General features: G+C 41.9%; 1 protein-coding gene across 3 annotated transcripts in view; it reads left to right on the top strand.

The window, feature by feature from the left end:
- The first annotated feature begins 6 nt into the window (after positions 1-6).
- The window catches only part of CACHD1 (cache domain containing 1), a 231708-nt gene continuing 205906 nt past the window's right edge, over positions 7-25808 (top strand). For 2 of the 3 annotated variants that reach the window (XM_017877195.1, XM_017877194.1), the window contains exon 1: positions 7-487. In XM_017877195.1, the coding sequence (XP_017732684.1) occupies positions 290-487 (198 nt within the window). In that variant the 5' untranslated portion in view covers positions 7-289. The remainder of the gene's footprint in view (positions 488-25808) is intronic. The other variant, XM_017877196.1, reaches the window with a different exon arrangement.

The raw sequence follows: 25808 nt of genomic DNA, 5'->3' as shown, positions 1-25808 counted from the left end.
AGACGCCCTCTGCGCCGCGGGGGCCGTGTGGGCGCCGGGCTCCGGGGATAGCTCGGGCGGCCGCCTCCTCCACCCACCGCCGCGGAGCCCCGCGATGGTGGCCGCCCGCGCTCCGGCGCTGTAGCCGGGCGCCTCCTAAGTTTGGGAGCCGCCGCCACCGCGACGCAGAGCCGAGCCTGCAGCAGAGGAAGAAAGTTTTGCGGGGTGCGCCGAGCGGGCCCTGGGCGCACCTCCAGCGGCCCGCTTCCCTGCGCCCGGAGCCCGTCGGCGGGGAGTTGGGGGAGGCAGCATGGCCCGCCAGCCGGAGGAAGAGGAGACTGCCGGGGCCCGGGCGCTGCGGCCGCCCCTCTGGCTGCTCTGCCTGGTCGCATGCTGGCTTCTGGGCGCCGGGGCCGAAGCCGATTTCTCCATCCTGGACGAGGCGCAAGTGCTGGCGAGCCAGATGCGCAGGCTGGCGGTCGAGGAGCTGGGGGTCGTCACCATGCAGGTAAGTGGCCCCCGAGCTGGCCAGACATCCCGCCTTTCTCCTTTGCGCAAAGCCCCATCCTACTCCCCGGTACAAGTCCCCTGGACTGTGTGCATCGGCTCCTTGCATGCACAGAACCCGGCTTCCCGTCGGACCCCTCTGTCCTCTGTGCAGACCCCCTGACAATACACCAACTCTTCTTCCATGCAGTCGTCTACCTCTGCCCTTCTCTGCAGAATTCCCTGCCCTTTGCACGGAACCCACTTGACCCTGCACAGCCCCCGTCTTCTGAGTACCAGCTCCTTCATCTCGTCAAGGATTCTTCAGTTTCCTCGCACCTCTTTTCTAATTTGCACACATTTCCCATGCAGGCTTGTTTTCACCCTGCCACCCCTGCAAACTCCCCTCCCTCCTTGTGTCCCCATCCCAGAGCAGCCAGCCCCGTCTGGCTCGGACGATTTTCCGAACTCCCCACCCTACCCGCTTGGCCGCGTCCTCGCGTCCCCCTGACCGAGGCGCACCGATGGGCGCTGGGAGGGAAGGCGCCGCAGCGTACGCAGCTGCCCCGGGGACACCTAGGTCCCGGCGGAGAGCGGCCCTCCGAGTGGGCTCCGCGCTCCTTTCCCCGCCCGGGAGCATGGGGGGAGGGGCTGGACTGGTAGATTCCGGGCAGACTCCGGACTCTAATCCTGCTGGGGACTCTTTTGTTGCTTTCCGCATATCCTGCTGTGGTTTGCGTGTTGTCTGCTGTATGATTTTTGTTTCGTGTGTGCCTTTTTGGGTCGAGGAGAAAGGGAGCAAAGTGAATAAGGTTCCCATTTCTCCAAATTGTTTATCACGTCCGTCCTCCTCGGGAGAGGAAGGGAGGGTAACAGAAAAACTGCCCGCGGCTAGTAAGGAATCCTGATGATGTTACTCACGACCAACAGTAGTAAAAATTGCTGAACACCAACCACCTGGAGATTCTTCCCCGCTGTTATTTTAATCCACTTGGCCATAAAGGCCCACTAGATTAAGAGAGGTTAAGATGACATTCCCAGCCTGAAACCTTTGCTATAACATTCTTAGATAAATTAACACCATTCTCTTATACATTCTAACAATCATGGGGATGAATGTGGTCTTCGAACGATCGAAGTTTCCAAGAATGCGTTCTTGGAATAGGTTTCTGATTTCCATCTTATTGTGATCACTCCTTCTACCTCCCACCGGGAGAGGTGTTTAAGTCACTTTTGGGATTTAGGTTTCTTCTTTCTTCTTCTTCCTCATCCTCCTCTTCTCTTTTTTTCTTCCTTCTACTTCCTCCTTCTCCTCCTTCTTGTTCTCCTCCTCCTTCTTTTCTTTTTCCTTCTTCCTCCTTCTTCTTTCCACTTCCCCACACCAGTCTCCTCCCACAAGGTTACAATTTTCCTGAGGCAAGTTCCACAGACCTTTTCTACTGTAGGGAAAGACCACTGGGGTTATTTTTAAGGGTGACGTTGAGGACTGAAGAGTGGATGGATTTTGAAAGGTAATTTTGCATTTATTTGCAGACACCCGGCCCTGAAGTGCAATGGAATTGGGTTTTCTTGATTTGCATAATAATAGATAAGCTTTTAAGATGCATCATTCAACTATGCCGATCTTTCAGGTTCAGATTCAGTTGCAATTTTGTCCATATGCATTTTCTGATTTCTGATTATTGCTGAGTTCTTAGGAGTGAAGTGACTTTTAGAAAAGATGGAAAGCTAGGATTAAAAAAAATAGTGGTGAATGTTTCCGTTCAGAGCACAAACAGAATTGTAGTTTTGCATTGAGGCACCTCTTTTAATAAAGGAAACTTAATATATTGGAGTTGTGGACTCTGCTTGTAGGATTTGTAGGCATTTGCCACCTTCTCGCCATCACTAGGGCCGGACAAGAAATCTTAGGATTCTCCCCTACTCGCCCCCCCACCATGCCTTTTCCTTGTAAGCTAAGGACTTGCTTTTTCTAAGATGCTGACAGCCGTTTTACTGTTTCTCACCCAGTCCTTGACAAAAGGTGAAATTGGATCCCAACACATTGTCATTCAGGTAGGGATCCTAAGCAAATGTAGTTTTAAAAGGCTTCCCTGTTGAAAAAGAGACACTTCGAAAAAAAGCTCTGATCGGTGGGGGGTTTGTGCTCAAATGGCCCTTTATCTCCTCCCAACTGGCCTCTTTCTAACACCTTTGCAACCTCATTGTGGAAACAGACCTCCTGTGGACAGGGTTTTGTCTGGCAAAATGTGAAGTGGCTTCTCTCCTTTTTTGAAAGGAGACACACATACTGTATTTAAATTCTACTTCTTGAGCTGTACATTGATCTGCCACTTGCTTCTATCTGGGAAAATTGCAGAAAGTGTCTCTTTTTAATTTAGTTAGACTGGTTAAAAAATAGTCGAATGCAGGTTAGATTTCTGACCTCAGAACAAAGATTTTGAGCCCCACATTCTCATCTGTAAACCTTTGGGATTTGTTCAGTGGGTCTGAAATTATGTGGGTTTAGTTACCTAAAGCGTAGGTTATATAGCCCTCTCTGCAGCATGTTGGATTTTCTAGATGTGGAGCTAATCTGTTTTTCAGAGGTAAGTCTCACGTAGGCTTTAAGGTCTGACTTCCTACGAAGATGATCGGGGTGTGGGTGGAGAGGGGGACAGTTGTGTCTCTTTGGAAAAGAATGTCTTCCCTTGCTTAAGGGATTGACTCCTTTCATTTGACCTTGGTGTTTTGAGCATAGTACAGGCCTTTCAGGACAGCATCTCACTTTATGAGAAACGTTCTATAGGTCTCTTTATATGTAAAAAGTCAACGTTCAGACTTTTATATTGCTTTTGCTGCTGAAATTCTCGAAAGACAATTTTGAAGTTTGAGAAATTACAAAGTAGCCCTCAAACCAGGCCTGTTGTTTTGCAGTATTTCGAGTGGCAGCACTTACTGCTTATAAGGAGTTGCAAGGGGGTAATTTTACAGAAACAGAAACCTAGCCTTCTTTCAGCACTATAGTTTCCCATGACGTAGTTTTTGCACTTGCTGATAGAGAAGACAGTTTGAAAAGCATCTATCTTGAAGATTTTCTTGGAAAATTCTCCAATGGGGCTGCCTACTCATGATTTTTGTTGTTCCTTTTCAATAATGGACAAACTGTTTTTTAAAAATCTTTAAATAAGTTGTGCCAACCAGTTTAGCCAGTGCTCTGGGAAAGCTGTCGCTGAATACTGTTCCCCTGGCAGCAGACATCATACATCATGAATAAAAGTCAAAAACCTAATCATCGTCTCCTCACTGGTCTGGTGCAGAGGAACCATGATGGCGTTGAGGTCTGGGAGCAGTAAGTGGCTGTGTTCAGGGAGACGTGTTTTTGCCTATTTATTCGTGCAACAAGTTTTTATCAAGCAGTATCGTGGAGTGGAAAGAGCCCCACATTGGGTAGGTAGAGACCTGGATTCCAGCTCTGCCATTTGCAAGTTGGGTGATTTTTATCTATAAAATTGAGGATGGTGATTCTTCCTCAAGATTTGCTCTGTGGACGTAAAGGAAATAGTGTGTGTAAAGGCATCTGTTAATATTAAATTGGGACTGAGAAATATTGATGGATGTGGTTGTTCTCAAATGGAGAAATAATTATTGAAAGCTTACTGAGCATGGAGCTCTGTGCTGGGTATTCAGGGGATGTTTTACAAGGACATATTCCAGCACAACTCCTTAAGGAGTTTACATTCTGGAGGAGGAGATAAGATTGCACAGGTAAACCAGCTAAATCACAATGCCTGCTTGTTAGAAGGCATATCTGGCTCTGGGAGCCATTTCGCCAGGCACTTATAAGGCCCATTTAACATTATAGGACAATACAGGCTTCCTAACAGCAAGGGCCTGGCACATGGCCAGTGCGCCTGCCTTAAAGTTAGCCCAACTCTGCCGGGCTGGGCACGCTTACTATGAACTTGGCAGACAGAGCAGCAGGTTGGTCATACAGCTGCTGGATAGGGCCTGGGAGGGAGGGAGGAGCAGTGTTTCTTCCAGTCAGGGCAGAAGAAATACCAGAAGCAAGAACTGGAGCTTCAACTCCAATTGAAGAAAAAGCAGCAGCTAGAACAGAGGTGTGTTCAGGAACTGAAGGACTCAGCTGGGGCAGAAGTGTCAAGGATATAAAGCAATGTTGTAAATAGTGACTACAGCTGGAAGTAAAGAGCAACCCTTCTTTGTATGCAGTAAAACAGCAATGCACTAAATTCATTATTCCATTTTTTTTTTTTTTTAAGAGACAGGATCTTTGCTCTGTTACCCAGGCTAGAGTGCAGTGACGTGATCATAGTTCACTGTAACCTCAAACTCCTGGGCTCAAGCAATCCTCCTGAGTAGCTGAGACTACACACGCATAGCACCACACCCTGCTAATGTTGTTATTTTTTGTAGGTATGGAGTTTCACTGTGTTGGCCAGGCTAGTCTTGAACTGCTGGCCTCGAGTGATCCTCCCACCTTGGCTTCCCAAAGTACTGGAATTACAGGTGTGAGCTACTGTGTCTGTGCTGCATTATTCATTTTCGCATATATCCAACAAACTTTTGGGGAGCTTCTGCTCTATGAAGGGTCTTGGGTTAGATTAAACTGGCAGTCAAAGGTGACTAAAGCCTGACCCATGCACTTAATCTCTCAACTAATGATGGAAATAGACACAAAAAGAGGCATTATGATACAGGTGGTTAGCAAGAGGCATAGAGGCGTTACACTGCAGTAGGTTAGTGCAGTGGTAGAGAGAGAAACAGGATATTGTGGGAGCATAGAGGAGCCTTGCCTAAGCCCCTTTGGTGAAGTCAAAGAAGTTAGCTACTTCTCCATTGTCCTTTTCAGTGAAATGTCCACAGACACCGGCCAGTCCTGAAAGCAGGAGCAGCTGTTGCTGCTGCTGCTTCACACATGAAGGGTAGCCAAATCAGTAGTTCATCAGATGTTTCTGATTCCTTTGGTGACACTGGACAAGGTAGCTGGTGTATCTTGAACACCTGAACAGGACTCTGACTCCTGTGCCCCTTCGTATGGCTCCCATGTTTCATTTCTTTGGCCATTATCCTAGAGCTTCTGTGGTTATTGGACATAAATATCTTGCTGGCTCTATTGTAACTGCAAGCTGGTTTGCAGTCATGTTTGGTAAGATGTGTAATTTCCTCTAAATCACATGCATCATAATAGGACAGGGATGGTTTAGAATGATTTGAATGTGTAAATTATGCAATATAGAACATTTTTGAAGGAAAAATCACCTGTATATGCAAATAATGTAGTTTGATTCTATGCCTTGTGTACCATATAAGCCTTAGTGGAAAAACTGCTGTGTTGCTTTCTTTTGAAAATGGATATTTAGAATAGAAGAAAACTGACCATTGACAGACGGATGACTCTGAGTTGAACTTGTCAGGAATGAGCCCAAGAAAAAGCATGTTGAATGACTTCTGATAAACTGTCTTTGTTGTGCTTAGCACTTCCTCCACTTCCTTCTCACTAATGCCTATCTTAGCTGGCCTTATTCCTTGTGCTTATTATGTTTTTCCTGCCAATAGTACTTGAGTCTGGAAGGGCTTGGGGGAGGGAGTGGAGATGGTTTTACACTTTGTAACATGTTGGTGCTATTTCTGGTTGCTGCTTGAGGAGTTCCTTCCTTGAGCTTAAGTGGACTAGCAGGCAGGAACCTTGCAGAACTCTGGAATTTTGGTATTAGATGGAGTGGGATTTATTTTAGGTATGCTTGGACCTTGGAGTAAGAATTTATTGAAAGTCAAAATATGAAGTGACAACAGGGACAAGAATTTTGACTCAGCCAGTTGGTTATTAACTGTGTAACTTCTGGCATGTAATTACATCACTCTGAACTTCCGTGTCTTTGCATTTCATATAGCTGATGGCAGGAAATATACTTTAAAGGATAACCAAATGTCTAGCTCAGGGCTTCAGGTAGGAGCAGTCAATAAACAGAAATATACATGTGAGAGCAGTTCATTTAGCGCCAGGGCACAGAACCTGGAAGGTAGTAAACATGTGGCTCCTGAGCTTGAAGGAAACTGAAATCTAATTTGTAGACCTGCAGATTTCAATATGGTCAATCCTCTGCCCCCAGGTTTTTAAGATATGGTTCACAGACCTTTGGATGTGGTGCAAAACCATCCTTGGGACTTTCTGAAGAAAATGCTAGACCTGACTAGTCATAGTTATTTCTTTACTTTTAAACTACAAAGATTTAAAAACATATACAAAGGTAAACAAAATAGCATATGAATATCCACATACCTCTCACCCAGCTTAGACAGTTATTAACTGATGGTCAGGCTGGTTTCACTTCTACCTCTGCCTCCACTTGCTCTTCCCCCCCAGATTATTTTGAAGCAGCTTCCGGATATCACATAATTTCATCTGTGACATTTTTATTGTATCCTCCTTATTTAATTTCTATATTTGTAATGTTTTATAATATATATAATATATTGGTATACTAGTATATAAAATTTACAATTGACAAATAAATATAAATATTTTGGAGGTTGTTTAGGCTACACTTTTTAACAATGATGTGCCTGAATAAAACCGTTGCTGAGTCTCCTAGATTTTTGCAAATTAGCTAATACCTTTGCCCAGCAAATTCCCAGCCTTCCCAATGTAATGCCAGGCTTCTTTGGGGAAGCTCCTCTAGGTCTATCCCTAATTGTGCTGTCTGGCCCTCGATTTCATGCCTGGATTTCCCCACAAGACTGGGAGGGTCCTTGTTTTTCTTAAAGGCTGGCATGTAGTCTAGGCACACACACTGGACTGCTGCAACATGAACCACATCTACTGCTTATCCCTGTTCTCTGCCTCTTCCAGAAGACACAAGTGTCAGAAAAGGACCAAGCAAGATAGCTGTAACTGGGAGAGAAGACAGGCAGATTGAAGAGGACGAGCTGGACTAATATATAGTATCTCCTGATCAGTCTGTCAGCAAATATTCACTGGGTTCCTCATTACACAGAGGCTGAGAGTAATAGGACATCCAGTGTCTCGCCCTAAGACCACAGAGCTCTGTCATCCAGAGAGGCTAAACCAACTTGGATGGCTCAAGACAATATAGAAATAAATGCTAAAATATGGGAACCCTGAGTACACCCAGGGTTGCTATATCGAATTCGTGTTTCTAGAGGTCAGTTAGACAAAATGAATGAAGTGGACCAGGTGTAGGTAAGCAGGGAGTGGTGTTGGATGTTGCAAGCTGGAGGGCATGTGCCAAGACTGAAGGGGGGCAGGACCACTCAGCTACTCTGTTGCCCAGTAGCCATGTGGGTCCAATGTTGTCACATGACTTTGTGTTTTATGAGAAGCTGCGTGTCTGTTTTTTCCATAAAATATCTTTAAATTTTTGGCAACGAATTCAGTTTAAAAAACAAAAACAAACAAACAAACAAAAACACACACACACCATGTGGGCCAAACCAAACATGTCTGCAGGCTGGATAGGGCCCGAGGCCACCAATTTGCAGTGTCTGGGTTAGGATTATTCAGTGGATTCCAGAAAGAAAACGCAGGGCTTGTGTGCTGGTTATGGGGAGGCCAATTTCTTTGTGATACAAAGAAGAACTTTCTGATAGAAGAGTTCTAGAATGGATTGCTTTGAGAGATGAACTTGTCATCATAATGACTTCAACAAGATGAAGGTTTACTTGGTGCCAGGCACTATGTTAGGTTTGAGATACCTACCTATCAGTTAATTTCTGATGTAATGAATGTTATGAGAGGAGTTTCGGGATGCTTGGAGAAAATGTCAGGGATGTTAACCTATTTAAGGGCACAGAGGGATTCTGGCAGGCCTCCCTGAGAAAGTGGAATGAAGTAGGAGTTGGTTAGTCAGAGTGGACTTCCCAAAAGCCTCCTTTTTGAGGAAAAGTGTAGCACCTCTGATGAGTGGAAAGATGGCATTATGGTTTTGGAGTTTAGAGAACTAGTTGGAAGAAAGGGCATAAATAGAGGTGGGGGAAATAGGCAGAGGTCAAGCTGGGGGGTGTTTCTTGGATCCTTCATGTCAGTAAAGACTTGTTACATGGCAGGCAGCAGAACACTCAACTCACACTGGCAAGAAAGGAAGCTACTGCCCTATGCAATTGAAGTGTCTGGGGTAGATCTTTGGGCAGGACTGGATTAGGGCTCAAAGCATGTGGCCAGTACACTGTTTTTCTCTCTTTGTATGCCTACTTCTTAAATAGGTTCTCCCCTCTATTTCAGTATGGCTGGCAGTAGCTTATCAATGTTGGGAACTAGCTGCTGCTTGTGCCTAAGTTCTTTGTATTTGGAGGTGAGGTGCTCTGAGAAAAAACAAAAATCTGGAGAAAGCTTAGAACCTAGAAAACTCAGCCAAAGTGACTTCAGACTCAGACACTGTTCAGCAGTCACCAGTTGCCAAGGCCTGCTACATTTCTGGGTTCTGCCTCCCCAAGTTTAGTTTGATCCTGCAAGGTGGACTCCCTGCTTCTGGTCCAAAGACAGGCTGGCTGCCCAGTGTGGTCCCTCCTGTGGAGTTGTGCAAATCCAGGCTTAGCAGGCCTGCCATTTCTCCCTGACCTCTCAGATCTACAGATCACTGGCTGGTATGAGAACAGGGATGGACCAGAGAGACAGTCAAATCTGCCCCGCTTGTTTTACAAATGTTCATTTTACAGAAACTAAGACCCAGCGAGGAAGTGGCTCTCTGGAGATCATACCAGTAGTAAGTGATAGATTTAGAACTCATGTTTTGGTTTTAGTCTCTCGTTTTTTGACCCTTTTCATAATATTACACTGTGGGAGTCCCCCTTTCCCCCCATTTTTCTCTTAGAATGGAAAAGGAAACTTGACATAGTAGTATACATTCCTCTTCTGAAAAGAAAGTTTGGCTTAATGATTTAATGGCTTCGAACTTAAAGCTGATGGTCTAATTTGACAGCTGACTAGATTTTTAAGTTGCTAAATACCTAGAAGTCAGTGAGTCAGTGAAGAAAGGTTAAAAAATTCTTAGACCTTACTAGCGAATCGTTGTTAGATTTTTTTAAGGTGCAAACTTAAACTGCGTCACCATAACTTGTCTTGTGAAGCCAAGTACCATTGAAGCATTTTTTTTTTTTTTCCTGAAAAGGGTAAGTGTATTTTATAAAACTACTACTTTAGAGGAGGAATGACTTTGTTTTGTGTTTGTTTATGTAAAAGCCGCAGAAGAAAATTGTACCTGTAATTTTCAGGTAAAGTTCTATTTAGAAATTGGGTTTTGTGACCTACCTCTCTCTCCCTAGTCATTAAGGGCATATGAAGTTGTTTCTTTCTCTCTCTCTCCTTTTGTGTGTGTGTGTGTGTGTGTGTGAAAATTGCAATAGGATTACTACTTTGGAGGAATGGTTCATTTAATCTGATGATGAAACAAACTAAATGTCATTTAAATGTTTCTTTACCTTGCCCTCTTTTTTTCTGAGTTCAAAGGTAGCTTTCTGTACTTCAGATGTACACAGTCAAATGATTTCCGAGTTAATTACAGTTTGAAAAGTTCCAACACCTAAATACTAGAGTGGGGAATGTAAAAAGTAGCTTATGGTCCATATTTCTCTGGAAATAGTATGCTTTATTGTAATTGTAGAGGGGAAGCCAGGGGAGTAAATTCTTATCTTGTACATGATAATTTCTTGGTTCTCTTCCAACCATAACAGTTATTATAAAGATGCAGTCAAAGCCCAAAACAGCAGCGCTTTTTTTTTCTTTTCTTGCTTCCCCTTGGATTTTTATTTTATTTTATTTTTGCATGGAGTATTTTAAAGATATTCAAGGCCCTGGTGGAAGGACAGTGAAAATCGGCACACCAGTGAAAATGAATCTGAATTTTTAATTAGGCTTTGAGTTGTTTCTTCAAAGTGTGGAGACATCATTAGTGATGTAAGTCTTGTTGCATTAGCAGAGACTGACATTTTACTTCAAACGCAGAGAGTGCAGCTGTCCTGTGCAGATAAAAGTCGCCAAGTATGGAATAGCAAGGTGGATTGGTAGATAATTAGCTGTCCCACATTACTGCAGTGTGGAAGAAGCCTGCCAGTCATGGGCAGGAAGGAGGAATTATTAGCAGGAGAAAATCCAAGTGTGTCATAAAGCAATTTGGAATCACTTCAGCTGTGGCTGAGCTGATAAGGTGCATGTTAAGGAAAAACACAAACTGAGTCTAGTTTATGGTGGCCAACTTTTCTTGCTTTCTTTTAAAAAAAATCTTAATTCAAAAAACCAATTGCTAGAAATTAATGATCTATAAATATGCTGAAATATAGATTCATCAGTCTGCCTTGACTCTGTATATAAAAATTTAACCAGCTTACAGTAGTTTTATTTCTATGTCACTTGAAAATAAGGTGAGGATTCTTTATAGGAAAAAAATATATTACAGAGAAGCCATGAACCCATGGCAATTACTGTGCTGTGTATTACCATTAAAAGATATTTGAGGCCGGGCGCGGTGGCTCAAGCCTGTAATCCCAGCACTTTGGGAGGCCGAGGCGGGCGGATCACAAGGTCAGGAGATCGAGACCATCCTGGCTAACACGGTGAAACCCCGTCTCTACTAAAAAATACAAAAAACTAGCCGGGCGAGGTGGCGGGCGCCTGTAGTCCCAGCTACTCGGGAGGCTGAGGCAGGAGAATGGCGTGAACCCGGGAGGCAGAGCTTGCAGTGAGCTGAGATCTGGCCAGTGCACTCCAGCTTGGGTGACAGAGGGAGACTCCGTCTCAAAAAAAAAAAAAGATATTTGAAAAAGAAAATTGGAAGTATATCACCTCTGATATAAATGTATAGTATTTATAAATGGTTTCAGGATATTTTCATGTCCATATTACTGGTAGCATGTCTGTGTATTTAAATATTTTAAGAGTTTTTCTGTGATCACTGCATTCATTTCTAAGGGACCAGAGGTGTAGAAAGACCTGTTGGGTTTCTTGTCCATCCTCTATCATTTGCTAACTCACATGAAACTTCATGGGATTTTTTCCCCCCCACTTGGATTACTCCATGTACCTCTGCCAGGATACTGGCCTTCTTTGTCCTAACACAATCCGCTTTAATGGATTGACTCTCTCTAAAGCCTATATTTCTCATGACATCCCAAAGACAGGACATGCTGAAATGGGTTCGTTTCCATATTCTGCTTGGTGGTGCCTGAACAAGAGCTGTCCTTGGCCACACTGCAGGAGAGAGCCAGTGCTTTCTGCCGCTTGTTCTGCTCCCTTTCTAGGGGACTGTTAGTCACGGAGTTGTTGCTGCCCTGAGTGGTTTTGGGGAGAAACCTGGAGAACATAGATTGGGTTGGTTGGTTGGTTTGTTTTTTGTTGCAGTCTTGGGTGTTTGATCCAGAATTGGCTTCACTGAACCATTTGTGAAAAGGGGAAATTTGCCACTTCTGTAGTCTTCAAAGGGTTAGCCTGTGTGCTAATTATGAACCAAACACATTTGGTAGGAGTGTTTTAAACTTGAGATAGTATAATTTCAGATGACCATGAAAGAGGCAAATACATTATTTGCACACATTCAGATAAAAAAATGTAGGCAAGAGTTACAAGCAGTAAAACATCCTGGAGATGACTTATTAGAGCATGAGCTCTTGCAGGAAAGAACACAGACTTACTCATCTGCGTAGTCCTGGTGGTTACCCCTGTCTGTGTCACATTATGAGGACTCAAAAATTTCTAGACCACAGACATTGCCCAGCAGCTTTTAAATGGTAGACTTTGTAACTTTTTAGTAGTTACTGTTACAAATTTAGCTTTTACTACTATGTTTAATGTGTCCATTTCATTACTTTAGAATTACTATGAAATGTCTAGGGTCTTTATCTGCTACTAAAGATTAAGAATGTTTCAGGTGAGTAGAAGTATCTGCTACAGTATCAAGCACATTAGGACTCTAAGTAGACTCTAAGTATTAGTTGGTTCTAATGTTTAATATAGTCACCTAGAGAAAGTTGGGCTACATTTAGGAATGTAAAAAATACAAAAATGATTGTGTACTTGCAAACTAATATACATGGATCTACTTTATCCTAGAGGTTAGAGTTCATTAGTTAATTCACTTCACAAATCTTTATTGAACACAGACTGTGTGCCAAGTATTATGCTTGGATTTGAGTTTATGTTGTCACAAAGAGAGAGACATGGTTCCTACTCTTATGAAATATGCAGCCTGCTAGGTGAAATAGACATTAAACAAACAATCTTATAAATAAATATACGTTGTAAATTTTGAGTAATGTTATGAAGGAAATATGGGGCCTTTAGAAAGAGTACCAAGGGCAGGCTGGGCTGGGTGTGGTGGCTCACTTTGGTACTCACAGCACTTTGGGAGGCCGCGGTGGCAGGACCCCTTGAGGCCAGGAGTTGAAGACCAGCATGGGCAACATGGTGAGGCCCTGTCTCTACCAAAAAAAAAAAAAAAAAAAAAAAAAGTGCCAAGGAAATCTTTTAGAAATGTAAGTCAGATATGTCATACCTCTGCTTAAAACTCCCTAAAGGTTCTCATCTGACTCAGTACAATCCTGAATTACTGGTGGCCTTCGCAGCTGGATGTGATCTGGCCCCTTCCACCTTTGTGACCTTATCTTTTACCTCCCCTCCCCCTTGCATACAACTCTGTTCTTTCAGCACTCTAAGCACATTCCTGACCCAGAACCTTTGAACTTGCTGCTCCTCTTGCTTCGGAACAGCAAGAAGTATCCTTGCCAACCCTCTTTGAAACAGCACCTCCCTTGCCCTTCCTCATTGTTTCCTACCCTGTTTCTTTTGGTGTTCGTCATGCCCCCTAACCTCTCACAGGTAAGCACTGTATTGTTCAATGCTATATTCCAGTAGAATGGTGATTGGCTCTTAGAAGTACTCAGTAAATCATTATTGGACAAGGGTGAGCGGGAGCGACAACTCTAAAAGGGAATCTGAAGCAGTGATGGAAAGGAGGAGCCAATCAGGGGAGGGGCTGGGGGCCAAGCAAAAGGAGGAACCAATCAAGGGAGATGTTGGGAGGGGACGTGGCAGAAGGAGGAGCCAACCAGGGGAGAGTATTTGGAGGGTCTAGCATTCCAGCAGAAAGAGGCTTTGAGAGAAAGAGGTCTTGAGAGACAGGACCTTGGTGTAGTTTAAAAACTGAAAGAAAGCCAGGAGGCTGACGGCGTATGAGCAGAAGGGTGGTGCTAAGGGAGGAGTTTGGATTCTTATTCCTCGTCAATTCAGGTATATTTCCCACGACTCTTTTAGTCGTGGCCAAAAGTGTACAGTTCTGTGGCATTAAATACTTTCATATTGTCGTGCAAACGTCATGACCATTCATCTCTAGAATTTTTTCGTCTTCCCAAACTCTGTACCATTGAACAATAATGCCCTATTCCACCCTCTCGCCAGTTCCTAGCAATCACTGTTCTACTTTCTATCTCTGAATTTGGCTACTCTAGGCACCTCATAAAAGTGGAATTAAACAATATTTGTCCTTTTGTGACTGACTTATTTCACTTGGCATAATGTCTTCGGGGTTCATCCATGTATAGCATGTGTCAGAATTTCCTTTCTTTCTAAGGCTGAATAATATTCCATTGTGTGTATATGCCACATTTTGTTTATCCGTCCATCCATCAATGGACACTTGACTTGCTTCCACCTTTTGGCTGCTGTGAATAATGCTACTACAAACATGAGTGTACAAATATCTGTTTGAGTCTGCTTTCAGTTCTTTTGAGCATGTGCCCAGAAGTGAAATTGCTAGATCATATGGTAATTCTGTTTAATTGTTTGAGAAACTGCCATACTGTTTTCCATAGTGGATGTACCATTTTAAAACTTTACCACCAGCAATGGACAAGTGTTCTAATTTCTTCCCCTCCTTACCAGTACTTGTTTTTTGTTTGGTTTATTTGTTTTACAGTAGCTATCCTAATGGGAGTGAAAATACACACTTTTTGTTGAAGTTTCATGAATTTTGAAAATGCAGTCATGTAACCAACACCACAGTCAGGATATACAACAGTAACACTGCTCCCCAAAATTATCTGATGCTGCACCTTTATAGTCAGTCCTTTCCCCACCTGAAACTCCTGGAAACCATCGATATATTCTCCGTATCTATAGTTTTGCCTTTTCCAGAAAAGGATAAATGGAAACATTATGGTATGCATTTTGAGTCTGGCATCTTTCATTTAACACAGTGCATTTGAGATTCATCCATGTTGTATGTCTCAATAGTTACTTCCTTTTTATTGCTGAGTACCATTCTATTGTACAGATATGCCACAGTTTGCTTATCCATTCACCAATTAAAGAACATTTGAGTTTTTGGTAGTTTTTTGTTTTGTTTGTTTTGCTTTGAGACAGGGTCTTGCTCTGTCACCCAGGCTGGAGTGCAGTGGCATGATCACAGCTCACTGTAGCCTCCACCTCCTGGGCTCAAGTGATCCTCCCATCTCAGCTTCTTGAGTAGCTGCGACCACAGGCATGCACCATCATGCCCGGCTAATTTTTGTATTTTTTGTAGAGATAAGGTTTCACCATATTGCCTAGGCTGGGAGTTTTTTGATGTTTCAAATCTACTATTAAACATTCAGGGTTTAATAGTGGTTTTGGGTTGAATGTAAGTTTTCATATTTCTAGGGGTGGAATTACTGTGCCATATGTTAAGTGTATGTTAAACTTTATAAGAAACTGCCAGTCTGTTTTCCAAAGGGGCTATATTACTTTGTATTCCCACCAGCAATGTGTGAAAGTCCTAGTTGCTCCACAGCCTCACCACAACTTAGTAGAATCTGTCATTTTAATATTAGTCACTGTAAAATGTGTGAAGTGGTATCTCATTGTGGTTTTAGTGAATATTTCTCTAATGAACAATGATGCTGAGCATTTTTTCATGTGCCTATTTGCCATTAATATATCTTTTTTGGTGAGATATCAAAACCTTTGCTAATTTTAAATTGGGCTGTTTATTATTAATAAAGTGTAATCCAGGGTATATAAAAATCTTCAAGAAAGCTGTGGGTTTTGCAGTTCTTGTTTGCAACTAGAAACAAAGCATTGTTTAGGATTTTTGGGTCAATGTGGCCTGCGTAGAATCTTGGGCTTAGTCAGTTAGTCAATCTGTAAGAAACTGTAGATTGAACTTCTATTATGCACAAGCACAGCTTTGGGAGCTGGGAGTACACTGATGCATAGAACAGAGTCCCTGCCTTTGAGGAGCTTACATTCTTATAAGAGGGAGATAAATATTTAAACATGTAAACGCTAAGTACAGGTAATGTTGAACCCTGACCATTTCTGTGAAGGACATAAAGTAGGTTAGCATGGAGTTCAAAGAAGGCCTCTTGGGGGTGCTGATATTTGAATGGAGGCATGAATGATGATTGGTAGCAGCCTGAGAGGACCTGTTGTAAGGAATAAAGCGTACAGAGACCTGTGGAGGGAAGGAGATCAGTGTGTGTGAAGGGCTGAACGAAGGCGCTGAAGAAAGTTGGGAATAAAGGAAGATGAGCGAGGATAGGATCACTGTGGAGAACAAGTTTGGATTTTGTTCTGGCTGAAATGGGAAGCCACTGGAGGGTTTTAGGCACAAGAGCAAGAGAGTTGGCTTTTGCTTTGAAGGATCCCTCTGGCTGGTTCCATTTCTTTCTCTCACTCTCTTGGCTCTATCACCCTCTGGCTGTCAGTTTATCCTCAGGCTGGTTTTGCCTGTAGTAAAATGAGTGCAGTGATGCTAGGCTTCCCAGAGGTACAGGACACTCTTCAGGAGAAGAGGGCACCTTTCTCCCCCTAGGCTTTGAAGGATGGCTTGGGCTCACTCTGACTGGACCTTAGTGGAATACAAGAGAATGGGATTACATTAGTTTATGCCAGTCAGGACCTACTCCTGCAGCCTAAACCTCCTAGAAGTGGGTTGATTCTACTCACATTTTATGACCTACACAATCCAGTGATTTGGATAGCAGAGAGGTGACACCAATATTTACTACAATTATCGCTGTTACCATTCCACTGGCAGTAGAATACAGGGAATGATTTTGATCATTTTGGCTAGTGTCTTGGTTATGCTGGACCTCCTCTTTTTTAAAAAAAAAAAAAAATGTAACTGATTATCTACTTAGCACCTGCCATACCTAATTTCAAGACAGACATGAAACATAGGAAGTGCATGGTGGTGTTACGTCAACAATAGTGCCTGGAACTGCTTAATTCATTCGGTTAGTAGGAGAATTCAAATCAATTAGTTTAGAAGGCAATTCTAATACTTTATATATTTGAATATAATTTCAACTTTTTGTCAGGTGATGTGATTGTGGTTTGGAATTGCCCGTGTTGGTGGGATTTACATTTTATAAACACATTATTACAGGTACAGCTTAAAAATATAATATGTTTTATAGCTAGAACTGGGTTTTTAAGTAGCTGGTGGTAGATGCTTTTATGATTTGTGTTTTGTAAGTTTCAGTTCTTTGACCATCTCTGTTTGTCCATCTCTAATTTCTGGTTGGCTGTGTCTGTTCTGTGATGATACTGGATACTGAGAAAAGTTACAAAGAGAATTGCTACTTTTGGATGTGGTTTTTAAACAGCCTGCAATCATTTCATCTAGTTAGTGAAACTAAAATACATGATTTTATGAATGATTTTGAGAGGTTTGTAGTTACCAAAACAAAATCTACCCTGGACAGTTATAGAGGATTCATTGTACAGAGAATCTCATTATGACATAGTAAAATATTATTAAGGAGGTAAAGCATGAAAAGCATCCTTTTTGAGTTTATTTTCCTCATAAAAGTTTGTCTTCTATTTGATGCAAATCAAGATTGTATAGGACTTGCAGGTAACCTGGTAAATTTCTTGTTGAATTTTCATTTAGTGTTTTTGCTCATAAATTATTGAAGTGAGAATATTGTGCTACTATTTCCCAAAATGTCTGACATTGAATGAAGAGGTAGGAGGTCTACTAACATAACAACATGTTCCTCCATTATTCTTTCTTTCAATACACATTGTGCATACAACCTGCCAAGTTGTATGTCTTATCCAGTGAATTCAGGTATCTTCCATTTCATTAGAATTTGACTTTTATACACTGGTTCTCTTAGTTACAAGACTGAGATCAAAATTGTGTAGATAAACATTGAGCTATTCTTACTTTTATCATCACATTAGAATTCTATAGATGTCTTTTTCCTCAAAGCATTCACATCACTGTAGAACACCTTTAAAATATTAGAAATCATTCTCATGTTGAAACAATTTAACCAGGAAAATTAAGTGAATGAGAAACTAAATAATTATTTAACATACATTTAAAGTCTGTTACTAGCCAGATACTCTGGTAGATACCTAAGATAGAAAAGTCAACCAGATACAGCCCTGCTTTCCTGGAGTGAACATTCTACTGGGGGATTAGTTAGCAAACAGGCTGGGAACAGCAGGGGATGAGGGTCAGCTCCGGGAAATCATGGGAAATTGTTCATAAGCAATGGTGGAGATTTTTGCTTGATGGATGCCCATGGGTCATGTTCCCTGGAGGACTGTGTTTGAGGGATTAAGTCTTTTTAAGCTAGTCTGTCCCAAGCTGTATTTCTTATTTATGGCATTTTTAGACAGCCCATGAGTGGCCTGTAAACAATTACTATGCTTCATTCTTCCTCTGTGTGTTTTCTATAAACCTTCAGCTTGGTTTTTTATTTCCTTCTTATAACTGAGCTGCCAGTTGCCCTGAGACTTTTTCCATTTTCCAATCTCCCAGGACTGCCCTGCCAGGAATGCTTACCTTTGTAGGCTTTGTGGATGTGCTTTTGAAGGAGGAGTGAGTCCTCCAAACTAAAAGCCATTTTTAAGTAGTGCAGAGACCTTCCCCAAAGGAGGCGAGAGATATGGATGGTTCCAGCAATCCCCAGTTTACAAAGAGTCTGGCTTTCAATGCTCATTTCAGAGTCTGTTGTCTGGAACAACATTCACCTAGAGGAGTTATAAAAGCAGACCCCACTCTCAGGCCAACTCACAAAAGCCTGTTTAGGAGAAATGGGATTTTAATCCAAGCCCTCTTGCTATCCTTCTGAACCTCAGGTTTCTTACTGTAAAAATCAGGGGTGTTTCCACCATTGTTGTAGAGTTAAATGAGATGAGGTTTGTAAGAATATCTAGCACAATGCCTGATGCCAGAGGTCTCAGGAAGTGTTTGCTTTTTCTTCATGTGAGGATATGTAATGCTAAGTCTTCAGAATTTTATACTCTATTCCCCACTTCTAGATTTGAGCAGCCAGGAAGAGTCCTGGTTGTGTGGGGATAATAGATGGGAAGGATGAATCTCCTGTTATTAAGGACGAGGAAAAGGGGAAGTGTTATAATATTATTAGTTCCTATTTATTGAGCATTTACTATGCACTGCATACCATGCTAAGCACAGGTAAGTATTGGCTATTATTACCTAAATCATACATACCCCAGTGGACCAAGCTGGATGTCAGAACGTCCATTCCTAATTACCTTAGCCAAAGGGAGTGGTACAAAGGTACCTAATTCCCTTGGCCAGAGGTACAAATAGCTCTACCTCAGCCCCTGCCCACTTTCAATGATGCCCCTGTCCACCGATCAGGAATAACTATTTGGGGATATTTTTGTCTATCACTAAGCAGTTTCAGCAAAAAGGAAGATATTTTTCAAATTCCCAAAGGGCAGAAGCAGCCCTCTCTCTGGTACTGCAGGTCTGACTGGGCATGGTTTCCTCTTGAAATGTCTCCTTGTGATGTTATAACTTAAAAGATGGAGGGCTGTTTGATCCAAGCCCAGGATTTGTTGGCTACAGGGTTTTCGTTAATAGAAAACATTCATGCACCTCTAGGGGGGAGAAATTAAAGCACATACTTCTTCCTGTTTGACCTTCGAACCCTTGCCATTTACATCAAACACTTGCTGGGAGAGAAAGCTAATTTAATAAACTGTGATAGCTTCTTCTCTAACAAGCCTCATTTTAAACTTGGCATTTTCTCCTCAAGCTGATGAGTTTCCGTCTTCTCAGAAGATGTGTGTACCCTTCAGACATCTGAGGGGAGAGAATGTACTTTGTGGGTGGTGCAATGCTTTGCTAACATCATGTTCTCCCTTCAGTGAGTTTCAAAAATATCTCACCTTTTAAGAACAATTACAAAGGAGTCGTGCAAAGGGAGAGTGACTTGGCTTCAGCAAGCCTCAATTTCTTGATTTGTAAAATAGGGATTTTACCTTACCTCAAAGGGTTGTAGTGAAGACCAAAAGCAAGAATTTATATAAAAGTACTTCGTATCATGCTTTTTCAGTTATAACCTTTTATTCTCAGGGAAGTCAGCAAATGCTGGTGGGAACATAGGTGCAGAGCAGCAACATTTTCTCTCTTCAAACATGTACTGAAAATTCTTGCCCTTTAATTTGCAGAAAACCCCCATCCTATGGGGTTCTTGTGTAAAATTAAAAGAAAAAACTAGAAAAATCTTTACTTAAATAACTTTTAAAAAGTAAATAATTTAATCTGTCTAAAATCTAGAGACCAGTATGATATGACTGTAATATTAATAATGTCTAAAATTTGTTACCCCGCTTAAATTTGGGCAAGGGTTGCTTTCAAATGGTCCAAAGTATAAACATGCAGTCCATGAATGCCAAGGTCCCTCTATATAGTAACTAACCTAAAGCACTGGGAAAAGAAGTACCTTTCTTCAAGGACTGCTTCCTCTCCTTTTTTTTTTTTTAAGAAATGGTCTCCCTCTGTGTTACTCTGTTTTCACACTGCTATAAAGAATTACCCGAGACTGGGTAATTTATAAAGAAAACCGGTTTAATTGACTCACAGTTCTGCATGGCTGGGGAGGCCTCAGGAAACTTACAATCATGGTGAAAGGCAAAGGAGAAGCAAGGCATGCCTTACATGGCGACAGGAGAGAGAAAGAAGAGCAAGGCGGGGAAGTGCCACACTTTGATACCATCAGATCTCATGAGAACTCAAGAACTCACTATCACAAGAACAGCATGGGGGAAATCCACCCCATGATTCAGTCATCTCCCTCCAGGACCCTCCCCTGACACATGGGAATTACAATTTGACATGAGATTTGGGTGGGGACACAGATTCAAACCATATCACCTCTGTTGCCCAGCTCGGCTCACTGCAGCCTTGACCATCTCTCATGCATAAGTGATCCTCCTGCCTCAGCCTCCTGAATAGCTGGGACTACAGGCAGGCACCACCATGTCCAGCTAATTAAAAATTTTGTTTTTTGTAGAGCCAGGGTCTTACTATCTTGCCCAGGCTAGTCTCAGACTCCTGGACTCTAGCAGTCCTCCTACCTCAGCGTCCCAAAGTACTGGGATTACAAGTGTGAGCCACTGCGTCCAGCCTTTATTATTATTAATAATAATAAAAATTAACAACGAGACACTAGCTTTGCTGTGTTGAACTCATATACTGTACTTGATTTCCTGAAAGTATCTTTCACTAGTGTTCTTTCTTGACAAAAGACGGTTTGAAACTGGAACTTCCCTCAATATTTCTATATGAATTTTAAAATATTTCTGTATGAATTTTTTAAAAGCTTTTTTTAAAAAAAGAAATTTGGAATAAAAGGCGAAGAAAAACATTGTTTTCATCTAGGTAGCATTATTCATTTGGAAAAAAGAAGACAGTTGAAGAAACTATTCTATATCTGCAGTTTAAACCTATATTTTGGAGATGTTTTACCCTTAGCAAAAAGCTAGTGGAATTCTTTATTGGTTGAAGAATAAGGGCACTTGTATAACTTGAGAAAATACGGGGAAGGATGACCTTTATTCTGATAGCATGGAGTTGGGTCCCCCTATTGTTTTCTTAAAACAAACCGTTGACCAGCAGCTCTGTCCTCCATGTCCCCTTTGGCCTTTGTCTGTGGGTACATTAATGCCACTGGACAAGACCAAATGGCTCCTGGCTTCAGATCTCTCCAGGCCAATCTCACAGGATGAGTTTTCCTGCTCATCACATTCCTTCTTGGAGATATACTCCTCCCTGTTCTGACACTTCATCATATGCCACACGGAAACAATAAGCTCCAGGTGCCCAACAGCGCTGTGCCATTACTCCGCTTATCGTTAGAGTTAACGTCAGTATAAAAGACAGCACTGCCACTGGAACTGCCCGGGCTTCCTGTCCAGTTATTTGTCTTCTGGCACAAAGATGATTATCAGGTCCAATTTTTCTTAGCCTAGTTTAATACTGGCGAGTCGTGGAGGACATGTTGATTAGAAGAGAACAGGGAATTTATCCTTGAAAATTCAGCTCTGACATAGCCTTCTCTAGAAAGATGCCTGTTTTCCTACACCTAAGCTAGGGTTGCCCTTGTGAGATACTTAGCAGTAGAGACTACATCTGCTTTCCCTGAATCCATACCTTCAGTAGTGCCCAGGCCAAGACTAAGCCCTCAGTAAGTGCTGAAGGAATGAATGAATGAATTTGGAAGGAAAGACTTGGGGCTCCACTTAATCTCTCTGGATCTCTTTCCTGACTTGTAACACAGGAGTTGTTAATATCTGTGTCACAGAGCTGTCGTCACATCGAATGAAATGTCTCTAAAATCCCTTTGTGAACTGGGAAGTCATTTGCATATCTTATAAGTATTTGGAAATACTTTTTGAGTGAAAGATTTTTTGTTTTATGGATAGCTAGGTAAATAAAAGGACATTCCATTTAATACTATGGGTAAACTTGCTTTTTGTGTAACTTTAATTCTTCTCTAGAAGGAGGTGATCACGAAGAAATAATGAAGTGAAGAGCTGATTCATTCATGAAGCCAGTGTGATGACCCATGAGGGGCTTAATAAATATATAGTCAAGCACTTCACTTACCTATTTTGAAAAAGTGCATTGCACGTTTTATTGGAAAATTACTTGTTACATTTTGTGCTTCCTATTTCTAAAGATTTGGGAGACAGTGTGCAAAGTGCATATTACCACACGGGGAACTGTTACACCTCTCTTCTTATGACTTAGAGGAAGAAATATTTTTGCAAGGGTTATGGCCCATAGCTGGACAATATGAGAATGCAAGTGAAGGAAAGGAATTGTGCAGATACCAAATGGCTCAACCCAGGGGTTGTGGCAGCCTCACTGGACAGTTTTGTCTACCCCTTCTTTTCCCCAGGGAATTACCAAGAAGAGTGGAGGCCCCCTGCCACTAATTTTAAATCCTCCCTCCTCCCTGCCACACACACCTTTTCTCCTCCCTGCAGTGGATTTACACACATTTTGTGGGGCTGATTTAGTGAGCTCGTGGTTCTCATAATCTCCTTATAGAAGTGTATGCACATTAAGAGGACCTATTTAATAGACACGGCTGCCTCTGTGAAAGAATGCTTTGTGGAAGGTAGCCTTTGTGTATTTCTCCATCTCAGCAGTTCCTGGGGCGCTTCCCAAGTCTCTCTGACACCGAATGGCAGAGCTGGGAAGGACCTGCTCCAGAATAATGGGAGGGAGCGGTGGGATGAGGGAGGAGGCGGCCAGCATTGGAATGTGGAGACCCGGGTATTGGCACTTCAAGAGCTGAGCATCTTAACATTTTCTCTTCTTCTTACCCCCAGCTGGGGACTTTGCATTTGCAATGAGGGCCCCACTACTCTGAGCCCTAGTGAAAGTGGATCACTTTAAGCCCACAACAATGGTGGCTTCTTATCCTCTTAGTTAATGCTTTAAATAACTTTTCTTTTAGACCAGGTAGGGGCTTGTAAAGTGGGACAGTAGCTCTGGCTTTGCCTGGTAAGACACATGAAATTTTCTCATCTTTTCTAACTATCTGCTCTCTCTTGTTTTCTCTGAATTTGAAAGCAATCTCTGCATTGGTAAATGTGGACAAGTCAAGCTGTATTAGTGACATATCTCCGGCAGTGGTCACAGACGAGGTTTATTTACCTAGGATAGCAATTCTCGAGCTCCCCAACAACATCCCAAAGCTTTGGGATGGTTCTCATGACAAAGAATTGACATTTCTCTTTCTTTAGTTTGATTTGGAAGCTCCAATCTAGAATTTAGCCGTGTAGTAGCTGCTTTTATTTGCTACCTATTACCTACCAGTGAAACCACAAGGCTAGTGGAATTCTTTATTGCTTAAATTGACAGGATATGGTTGCTTAAATTGCTAGGAAAGGGGGGAAAATCTCCTAAGGACCACAATTTATTGGTAAGTAGGACTTAAAATAGTGCTCACATTTTTGAGTGTTTTTTTATGTGCCAGGCATTATGCTAAGGGTTAGAGTTCTATTTCTAATGCAAATAGCTACTAACTTCGGAAAGAGAAATGACTTATCTAAGATGTGAAAGCCACAAAGTGGTAGATGTGGGATTCAAACCCATGTCAGCTTCTGCTTGAGCACTTAGGATTACAACATTAATTGATTCAGCATTTAGTGAGCCCCACAATATTTGCTGTCTGCATAAATCTTGTTTCTTTGTGTAGTGGGCTCTTTGTGTGGGGGCGCTCTGGAGAATATGGGCATGGGTTATGAGATGAACTGGTATTAGTTACAGCTCAGTCAACAGGAAATACTTTACAGATCCAGTGGTTGAAAATACATATGTTTAGATCAATCCTCTGTTCCAAGTAGGCATGTATTGGAAACCAACCTCCCCTCCCCTGCTTAGGGAGAATGGAATGTATGAATGTATGTAGAAGTAACTTGAACACTGGAAATGAATGCAAATGTAAAGTATTATTGTCATCATTATTAGAGGAAGGAAAAGAGAAAAGGAAAGAAAACCCGAGGATAGAATGCTAAATTCCAGCCTTAGCTAAGTTTATTACAGTATACAATGTCTATGCTATATTCTGGAATTCCTTCCTCATGTGTTAGGAGAAGCTCTCCTATATAATCTTAGTTTATTTCTTTTTTACCTTCTCTGTTGAAATAAAATGGCTACTATCTTTTCATATGTACCTGAAAGACTAAGTTCTCCCTTATCTTCCAAGTGTGAATGACCACACAAAAGAGTATGTCCGCAATGTACTTGGTCTGTCTGCCTGGATTGAGGTTGGCAGATGGACTTTTTGCCCTCAGTTCTTGATAGGGAGAGAGATGGAATGATAGATACACATGGACAGAAAGAGAGCAATACAGTGCTTCTTAATTTGACTCCGAGCTAAGAGAATTACCTTTTTTTGACCCTTTTTGAACCTGAGTTGCTATAATGAGTTTTCAAAGGGCCCTAGCACCAAAGTCCTCAAATTTCATCTAAGCCTACTTTTTTTTCTTCTTTTTCTTCAAGCTATGACTGTGTCTCCTACTTTTCCCATTTCTTCCCAGGCTTGTCTTTCACAAAGAAATACAACAAAAGTTGGAATATCTAATCCATTAAAAGAAAAAAAGAACGTGTATGAACTTTTCTCCTTTGTTGGCTGGGACCTTGGTAGCTATATTTTAGTTCTATTATAATATATTTGACTAGCTTTGAATGTACTGCCAAAGGCAAGAGGGCACTTAATACCTTTGCGTTTTATAATGATTTGTTTGCCAAACTGGCCCATGTCCCAGACAATGGGCATCCTAGAACATGGGTGGTAGTGAAAGTGACTTGATGTATGTTTAGTGCTTGTTTGAACTACATTCAGGCCTATCCTTTGAAATTTGTGGTGTATTTCACTTCTGGTAGTAGGCTCAAGGTTCTATAAAGGATGTGGGATTATGCACAATTGCCCCACCTCAGTCTTACTGAAAATATTTTGATTACTTTTTAGCTTATTGTTACTAGTAGTAGTTGTAGCATTTAAGTTCAGCCAACTTAGAATATTTAAGAGGAGATATGCTAGAGTGTCAAGAAAAATCTAGCCATCTTTGAGGCAGGAAAAATTATTCTACATCTGGCCATAAAGATGATGAAGCCTTGAGCTAATCACTTAGCCTCTCTGTGCTAGTTTCCTCCTGTAATCTACTAAACAACCTTCCCAGTCTAGTTTTCTAGGATTATTAGCTGACTCCAATTTTTCCAGTCTTGTAGCCAATAGCATCCCACTTGAGGTTCTTATCCTACTTGAAACTTACAGCTTGCAAACTTCACAGCCTTTGGGTGAAACTAGAGTGTGTTCTACCTAACATGAAACTTAATAGTAGAGACAGTGCACTGGGAATTGAGAATAAGAATCTGTTAGAGAGGTGAAGTGAGTAAAAGTCCCTTCCAGCTGAGCCAAACTGGGAAAGCTTTATTTATGGGTTGATTTATGGGTCAATGAAGTCACATGACATGGACTACCTTCCTACAGGACACTTGCGCATGGAAGTCCAATTTCCTCAAAACCTAGATTTTCCTTAGAAGTTGTCACCAAAAAAAAAAAAAAAA

Source organism: Rhinopithecus bieti, unplaced genomic scaffold (assembly GCF_001698545.2).
Source record: "Rhinopithecus bieti isolate Rb0 unplaced genomic scaffold, ASM169854v2 scaffold_6380, whole genome shotgun sequence".
Lineage (NCBI taxonomy): Eukaryota > Metazoa > Chordata > Mammalia > Primates > Cercopithecidae > Rhinopithecus > Rhinopithecus bieti.
Note: the sequence above shows the minus strand (reverse complement) of the source record. Positions and strands in the feature narration are given on the sequence as shown.